Below are 9,318 nucleotides of genomic sequence, written 5' to 3'. Positions count from 1 at the left end.
AACCTCCGCTCGAGCGAACATACGACATTGCACTGTTCCATCTGAATTCAAGCCATCTCTTAACAAACCCATAGCCTAAGAACCTCACAGGAACAAACAATTATCACTACAAGAAATCAGGCCTTTTCCAGCGATTTTAAAATCGTCACAAAAAAAATCGCTGCAAATAAATGTTATTTCCGGCGATTTTAAAGTCGCCGCTCAATTTCCTATGCGAAGTTGGGAAATGGAGAAATATAATTTTGGCTTGACTTTTTGCAGCGATTTTTCCATCTTTAGCGGCTACTTTTTTCGCCGCAACAAAAAATTTTGCACTGTAGCGTGTTAATTTTCCGTCGAAATATAAAATCGCTGTAATTAATGACTTTTGCGACGAAAATTGTCGTCGTAATAAAATATACTGCAATTAAAACTTATTATCGGCGAATAAAAATCGCTGGAAAAAGCACATAAAATTTAAAATCAGCAGATTAGGTTTTTCCCTCATTTGTTTCCCTCGCCGAACTCTCCCCGCCCCCCTCTGCCCACATTCTTCTCCTTCAAGCCTCCGCCACGTACAGCCGTCACCGACGACCCCACCACGCCACCGCCACCTCTCCTCGACAGCCAACCCCTCCTTTTCCCCCAGCCCCGGCGCCAATCTCTTGCCTTTTCCCCAAATCTAGCCTCACCTCTCTCTCTCGGATTTCTCTATATAGCCGCCGCTGGAGGCGCCGTTCACCACCACCCACACCTCGGCGCCGTCGACAGTCCTCCGTCGGAGCCCCCTTCTCCTCCACGCCTAGCCGAGCAGCCCGAGGCCCTCCCTCTCTCCCTTGCTCTGTTCTTTGATTCTTTGATGTGTAGTTTTTTCGATTTTTGATGTGTAGTTTTTTCGATTTTTTTATTTTGTATGTTATTTGCTTATATGTTGTGGGTTTGCATGTTGGGAGTTTGGGTTGTGATCTCACATGTTCCACAGGTGCATAGAGCTTGTGCAGAGGGACAAATCCTTGACATGTTAGATCATCCTTTTCTTCCCACACTGTATGAATCATTTCAGGTTAGAAATATCTCTATAAATTTCAGTAATAAAGGAGATGGTTTTCAATGAAGAAAAAACTATGAGCTGCAGGAGTTAAATTGATTCTTCGACTACTTAATACTAGTGGAGAGAAGCCTGCAAAACTTGAAAGAATATTAGGGATGTTCATGGTGATGCCATTAATGCCTTGGCAAAGCATTGTCACAATTTGACTGATGTTGGGTTCATTGACTGTCTCAATGTAGATGAGATGGCTTTGGGAAATGTAGAGTCAGTTCGTTTCCTGTCAGTTTCTGGGACCTCAAATATGAAGTGGGGTATGGTTTCTGATCTCTGGCATGAGTTGCCTAACTTGGCTGGGTTAGATGTTTCAAGAACTAACATTGGTCCAAATGCTGTTTCAAGATTGTTATCCTCATCGGGGAGCTTGAGGGTTTTGTGTGCCTTGAATTGTCCTGTTCTCGAAGAATCTGCTAGTTTTCCTATTAATAAAAATAAAGGTAAGTTGATACTTGCCCTTTTTACTGATATTTTCAAAGGAATAGATTTGTTATTTCTCGATGCTACAAACAAAGGGAAAATTGTGTTTTTGGATTGGAGGAATTTAAAGAATAAGGACAAAAACTTGGATGAAATCATGATTTGGGTTGAGTGGATCCTTTCCCATACACTTTTGTGCATTGCCGAGAGCAATCAACAGGGTTTGGATAATTTCTGGCTCAAGCAGGGTGCAGCACTGCTTCTCAGTTTAATGCAGAGCTCACAAGAGGATGTTCAAGAAAGGGCAGCTACAGGACTTGCAACGTTTGTTGTCATTGACGATGAAAGTGCCAATGTAGATCGTGGACGGGCTGAAGCAGTTATGCGAGATGGAGGCATACGCCTCCTTTTAGACCTAGCAAAATCATGGCGGGAAGGTATTCAATCAGAGGCTGCAAAGGTAAATTTATTGATGCAATTATGAGCCATCTGCTTTTTAATGAGTTTAAATTAGTTCTGATCTAAATAGATAGATTGGGTAGATTCTAATGATATGCCCTGGATACAATGCGTGTCATGCATTCATAATATACGGAGATTATCATCACGATTTTGGTATAGTTTGAGCACATAGGTTTAATTGTGGGATTTGGTTAATTATTTTCCTTAATATTTTTACCATAGGCTATAGCAAACTTGTCTGTGAATACCAATGTTGCAAAAGCTGTTGCTGAAAAAGGAGGAATCAATATTCTTGCTGGTTTGGCAAGATCTATGAATAGGCTGGTTGCTGAAGAAGCTGCTGGAGGATTGTGGAATCTTTCTGTCGAAGAAGAGCACAAGGTTTGATGTTTTGGAACTTATTCTCTTGGTAAGGGATATACTATTAATTTCTAATGCTGAGTATGTGAGGATTCCCGGTTAGGGTGCCATCGCTGAAGCTGGAGGAGTAAAGGCCTTAGTTGATCTTATATTCAAATGGTCCACTGGTGGAGACGGAGTCCTGGTATGTTTCTGTATTGTCATGCATTCTTTTTTCTTAGGCTCAAGTCTTTTATGTCATTCTTGATTTTCACTTGCATATAGTTAGAAGTTGCTGTTGCACCTTAATTCAGTAGTGGCTTTGTTGACTTTTATGTGTTTTCAGGAACGAGCAGCTGGTGCATTAGCAAATTTGGCAGCCGATGACAAGTGTAGCATGGAGGTTGCAGTGGCAGGCGGTGTACATGCTTTGGTCATGCTTGCTCGTAATTGTAAATTTGAGGGAGTGCAAGAGCAGGTACTTATCATTGTTGGTATTAAGCATCCCAAACAAGCATATTGACATTTCCATTAGCTTGTCTAGTATATGTAACTTGTAAATTGATTCAAGGTGGCATGCTGTCAAGATAACTATGGGCTTATTATCAAATATTAGCATATGAAATTTGGTAGCTTTTGAACATTTATTTTCGGTATAATAGATCAGTTTAATTTTCAATTTTGGTTGTAGAATGTTAGGATAGCATTTTTGTTGGATGCATTGAGTTTCTTTTGTTCTCTACATCTGTATATGTATGCATAATATTATAATTCTACAGGCCTTGCATCACCCCTTCACTGCTCCCAATCCTGAAGACATGAATGATCTTGTCTTCATTGACCACACTTTTTGGCATTAATAATCATGATTAGTGGCCCTCTCCTCCTCTCTTTGTCATTAATTATAGTCATGGTCATGCTGCATATTAACATGATTAGATTTTGCGGCGACACTTATCGAGTTTCTATCATGCTGCTGTCTCTCCATTTCTGTCGATGTCTCATAGATGCATAAAATTTAAGTAGATGGGTCATTGACAAGCCATTTCACATTACAGTAATGCCAAATATCTGTTTGGGATCAGTCTTAGGTAATTACATGTGTAGACTGCATATCTATATTGTTTTGTGCAATTTTTTTTTTTTTATTTTGTGAAACATCTTTTGCGGCGAGTTTCGACCGCCGGAAATAATTTTTTCATAGCAGATATTTATTTGCGGCGACACAAAATCGCCACAAAAACTTTTTTGCGGCGAAACTTACCCGCTGGAAATATTTCCTAATGGCGATAATTTTAAATCGTTGAGAAAATAATAAGTTATTTGCGGCGATTAATTAAGTTTTTGTGGCGATATATCGCCAGAAATAGTTGTTTTCAGCGATTTTAAAGGTAAATCGAAAGGCCATTTCTGTCGATTTCTTGAACATTTCCGACAGACTAAAATCGCCGGAAATCGTCAATTTTCTAACTATTTTTTCCAATCGCCGCAATTGATAAAAAATGACTTTAGGATTGTGGCGAACCTGCAGCGATTTATAAATCGCCACAAATGATCAAATGTAGCGATTCTGAAGGGTATTTGTGGCCATTTTGAGCGCTAGAAAAGGCCATTTTTCTTGTAGTGTATCTTGCTCCCAGCACTCCAAAATTAAAGAAGAACAGAAACCCACATTAAGAAATAAGTATTTTCCTGAAATTTTTTGCTATTGAAGAAAAAAGACAAGAACTTCGAATGACAAAATTATTGAAAGTTACATCCATAACTCAAATATATGAATACCCAAAAAAAGTCAATTAAATGAATAAGGGAGCGGATGATTGCATAGGATCGGGGCAAAGATTAATATGTATGAGCTGAAAGAATTTGCAAAAGGTTCTGAATCATACAATGGGAAGGAAGCTATAAAGTGCTTAAGAAGAGTGAAACGTGAAGGAACTAATTGAGATATGAGCAACACACCTCTTCCTCTCTCGGTATGTCAGTCTGTGTGGTGGTGTATGTTCAATACAGTGCCGTGATGATAGAGTTGGTGTTGATTCATGGGAGGCTGTAATGAGGGATCTAAGAAAGTGGACTTCATTTTATATGTGGGAGAAGGTGCAGAGGGCGTTCAGATTCTGTGGGCATCTACAAAGGAGCGTCTCTGTAATTTCCTAAGCTGTGCGTTTAGGCTCCACCTCCTTTTCTTTTCTTTTCTTTTTTTTCCGTAGTTTTTCATTTTTCTTTTAATATTATATCTTCTTCCTTACTGTTGAAGAACCACTAAAACCTCATTTATTTTCAAAAAAATCTCATCTTATTTCATCTAATCATTACAATTTTTTCAACTTCTAATATAAAATAAATTCAACAATTCAACTTTTTCAAATTTCAAAGTAAAAATAATATTAAAAAATATCTTCTAACAATATTTTATTCAACTTTTTAATTTAAATCTCAACTTATCTCAACTCATCTACAAAAACAAATGAAGACTAAGAGGTTTGGATATGATTTTCATTATTTTTGCTCTTAATTTAGAATAAATAAACTTATTTATATCAGAGACAGTAAATATTAAAACTCAAAATTCAATTTTGTATCTTATTGAGGGAAATTTTGAGTCATCGTTACAAATACGTACGTACAGAAAGCAAAATGTACGTTGTGAGTTTGGTAATTGGTATAATTTAGAGCCATCTAAAACTTTCAATCCTAGAGTATTTTATCCCTTTAAACTAAAAGGGATAATCTTAGAATATTGCTTTAATTTGAAAAAAAATTATATCAAGGGATAATTGGTGATAATATTTACTAAAATAAAGAAATACAGAGATAAAAAATATTACGCGAGCATGAGCACATATGTGTAAGTAATGATTTGTACAAGTTTTAAATATACAAATTTTACACAATCTTTTTGCAAAATAGTGGTTCCCACCATAAAAAGTAGAGTTGTTATACTCAGTAGCTTTATACCACACACTTGCTGAGGTAAAAATAAAAAGATAAAAAATAAAAGTAGATGAGTAGTATAGGCCTGCTAAGTAGAATTTTTCTAAAAATTATAGAAAAATGATATTTGTGATCATAGGTTGTGCAAGCTCTGTACACTCCATTTGAAAAAAAATGGATATATCAAATATATGCAAGTCTCATACAGTCATTTTGTAAAACAGTGGATCCTACCATAAAAATATAAATAAATAATATAATCTGCAGTCTTGGGCTGTGCAAGATCTACGCATTCCTTTTGAAAACAGTGGATAAATAAAAAAGAGTTGAAACTTGCATATTTTAAAATTGCATCTAACATTACTATAAAATATAAAATATAAAATATAGAAAAAATTACTTTTTTAACAAACTATTACTCATGGAATTATTATCGTTAGGGGTGATTAACGGTCCGGTCGGACCGAACGGACCGACCGGACCGACCGTTTCGGTCCGGACCGGACCGGACCGAGACTTAGACCGGTCCGGTCCGGTCCATATTTTAGAGGACCGAAATCATTCGGTCCGGTCCACGGTCCACAGTTTTTTCGGACCGGACCGGACCGAATGAAAAATTAAAAAAAAATATATTTTTTATATATATTTTATATATAATAATTGTACAATTAACAATATAAATTTTTAAATATATTATTAATACTTGTTAATATTCTATAAATTAACAATATTTTATATATATCTTCATTTAACCTATCACTATTAATAATATAAAATTTTAAATATACTATTAACACTTGTTAATATTCTATGAATTAATAAATATATAATATCAATTAGTTAATTATATAGTAATTATATAAATTAATAATATAATTTTCATCTAATTTATTATCATTGACCATATAAAATATTTTTTTATTGAGTTTGTTACATAATCCACATTAATAAGTCACTTAGTTTAATTTAGTATTTTAAATAAATTTTTTTATTAATTATTAAAAAAAAAAAAAAAAGAGGGCGGACCGACTGGACCGGACCGGACCGGACCGGACCGATAGCTATCGGTCCGGTCCGGTCCCTTTGGGTGTTCGGTCCGGTCCGGTCCGGAAAAATAATGGACCGAAAATTTTCGGTCCATCGCCGGACCGGACCGGACCGGACCGGACCGGCCCGTTTGCAGCCCTAATTATCGTAAACAATTTCTCTATCTTTTATTCGGTTACAAGAGATTAGAGATGAGTTATATAATTTATATTTATTGGTTTGCATAATTAATAATAATACATTAAGGAAAATAAATAAATGAATGAATAAAAATTGAAGCCGCGCGCGGGAGGTCGCGCGTTGCATGTCGGATGGATATACACGAACAAGAGCAATTAGGTTTAGGAAACCTAGCAGTAGTCGGTTGCTCTAATGCTATATATATGCGATGATCCGATCTCATAATTCTCACGTACGTATACATTTTTTTCATTTGGCGGCAAAGATTATTGCCTCTGATCCTTCATTCGATCTTTGAGTTCTCGTTTTTCCGGTATTGAACGAACCGAATCCATGGCTTCCCAAGCAGTGGCTTCCGAATCCTCTGGTGTGACTCTGCAAATGACGGCAAGAGAGGTGAACGGCTGGGGCAACCTCGAAATTCGCTACGTCAGTAGTCGCCGAGAACACGTGCGGACCCCCAACGGCGTCTACATCCCAATCAATGATAACTACAGCTACCATATGATACCTTCGCTTTTCATCCGAGTTCCTCCCCAGGTGGTCTCAAGCCCGGAATGGCACCGAGCCTACCTTAACTCCAAGCTCTCTTCACGGCTCAACTTCGAAAACGCACCAGTCCGCGCGACCGTGGCCGAGAATATCTCGTCATTCGCGTTGCAGCATCAGGCAGCCTCCCGGTTCAAGGGGTATTTGATGACGGTCGAGTTGAATTTCTTCCACGAGATATTTCACGAGGAGATCATCAGACTCTCTACTCCTATAACGTACTTGAGCGAAATAGGTTCGTTTTGGGAAGCCACCGTTAATGATGATGATGGGGATTTGGCACCCAATGGAGGCGCATCAAGAAGTGCGATCGTCAGATTGATGGAGAAGGGGAGCTTTGTTGCGAGCAAGAGCGATCAGGAGTTGGGAACGTGCAGCATATGTTTGGAGGAGTTTGCATCTTCGAATGGGGCAAAAGATCAGCTTCTTCGCATGGATTGCTCACATGTTTATCATCGTGCTTGTATATTGCCCTGGCTGCAGAAGTCGAAAACATGTCCAACATGCCGTCGCCAAGTGGATTGATCACTCACTTTTTTTTCTTTTCTCCCTTTTAATTACTTCAGAAACTTTGATCCATTCATGAGTCTTAATGTACATTCAATCTTGTTATCAAGTCTTTGATCCAGAAATATTGCTTCTGTTTAATTAATAGAAAATTTTGAGGAGGAGTTTTGATCTTTTATGCGTGGCGCCATGGGTAGTTCTGTTTCTTGTTTAATTTCCGAAAAAAGATATTTACAGTAGTGAATTGGGCAACCGTCGCGTAATTATTTAAAAAAAAGTAAATAAAATATGAGATCCACATAAAAAAAAATTTAATTTTTTAATGATAAATTTCACTATTTTTCAAAGGGATTACGCGGCGTCTACTTATAATACTACGTAATATTATAAAGATTATTTTGTTATAAGGTAGATCATCTGACGTTGATCTCCATATAGTTTAACTTATCGGTCCATGTTTCAAAAAAAAAAACTTATCGGTCCAAATTCTTTTTGGAATCCATAATGATAGCAATAAAAAATATATAACGATAAAAATATATATACTTCAATTATATATAATACATCAATTGCTATAATATTGATATTATAACGTGGCCATGCATAATGATATCAATAAAAATATATATAACGATAAAAATAGGTAATTATATCAATACCTTAATTAATTGGTGGACTCGTAGATTATATTTGAAAGAAAAAGTAAATAAAAAACACAAAATTAACATGGGTCAAGAACTGTATCAATGGTTTAGACCCGAAATCCGACGATCCGGATGATCAAGTCGGTTACTGTACAACGAAGGGAATCAACGTACTTAAAGCAGTGACTCAGTGAGTCGGTGAGACCAATATATATAGTACACACGTTCGTACATGCATATGCGTTTTCATATAGAGCAGTGCCTATATACAATCCTTTTTTTTTAGAGGATTGTATTGCAGTGTATGAAATGATCAAATTTTCCCCATTTATAGGCTTGAATTGACTATATTATCCCTATTTCTTTTACAACCTAAAGCTAAAACAAATTGCAAATTTTTGTTTTCTCTGCCGCATGCGGCCTACAACTCAATCTCCTCCAGCATCGTTGTTTTCTCTGAATTACTTTATTGATTCCCAAAATATTGCAACTACTATTGCAACTACAGCATAGGGCTCAAGACTCAAGGAAACCCAGACTAAGTGCTATTTTCAATGCTCTTGATAGTTAACATCATAGTTATAGCCGTTATCAACAAGCTTGGGCAACTAGCAAAGGAAGGGTCTGCGGCTAGCATTAACACCTCTTATTTTTACATGGACTGCTGCGTCTTCATGAAACTTGAAAAATTGGATTTAAATTAGACCATTAGTTGTAAAACCAGGAGCAATGTATACCTGGACATGGTAACCTCCAGTGAGAGGAGCAACATTAATAGCACAGATAATTCCAACATGATAAATAATTCGCGACAGCTAAATATTGAAAGCTAAGACATTTGGTTGACCATGCTTCAAACAACAGAAAGATATTTGGGCGACGGCGATGGGGCGAGGGGGGGCGATTTCATACGTGGGGGCATTTCAATTTCATCTGGGGGATGTTTCATCGTGGGTTTTCGAAGACCAAATTTCCCTCTATTGAAACGCAGAGTTTCATTTAATAATGAAACACTGCGTTTCATTAAGCTTGCAATGCAGTCCTCGATGGGGACTGCAATAAGAATGTTCCTTTCATATATCAACTTCATTCATTTTTGGATCTCTCAGTTACTTTTCGTCCTGCTTGGTTTCATCTTTGAACTCGTGA

The 9,318-nt window shown here is 37.0% G+C and overlaps 1 protein-coding gene across 1 annotated transcript; it reads left to right on the top strand.

The window, feature by feature from the left end:
* The first annotated feature begins 907 nt into the window (after positions 1-907).
* Positions 908-3,165, top strand: LOC108991518 (protein ARABIDILLO 1-like). The gene is made up of 6 exons (XM_035691068.1): positions 908-1,042; positions 1,176-1,964; positions 2,189-2,347; positions 2,430-2,510; positions 2,652-2,783; positions 3,085-3,165. The coding sequence occupies exons 1-6, from the start codon at positions 908-910 to the stop codon at positions 3,163-3,165; spliced, it is 1,377 nt and encodes a 458-aa protein (XP_035546961.1).
* The last annotated feature ends 6,153 nt before the right edge of the window (positions 3,166-9,318 follow it).

This window comes from Juglans regia, chromosome 6 (assembly GCF_001411555.2).
Source record: "Juglans regia cultivar Chandler chromosome 6, Walnut 2.0, whole genome shotgun sequence".
Classification (NCBI taxonomy): domain Eukaryota; kingdom Viridiplantae; phylum Streptophyta; class Magnoliopsida; order Fagales; family Juglandaceae; genus Juglans; species Juglans regia.
This window is presented reverse-complemented; position numbering and strand designations above follow the sequence as displayed.

Excerpts from the sequence above, each read along its gene's own strand:
- LOC108991518 (XM_035691068.1), top strand. The coding sequence starts at position 908 with ATGTTGTGGGTTTGCATGTTGGGAGTTTGGGTTGTGATCTCACATGTT. Across the intron at positions 2,348-2,429 it reads CTGTCGAAGAAGAGCACAAG|GGTGCCATCGCTGAAGCTGG; the intron begins GTTTGATGTTTT and ends ATTCCCGGTTAG. Across the intron at positions 2,511-2,651 it reads CTGGTGGAGACGGAGTCCTG|GAACGAGCAGCTGGTGCATT; the intron begins GTATGTTTCTGT and ends ATGTGTTTTCAG.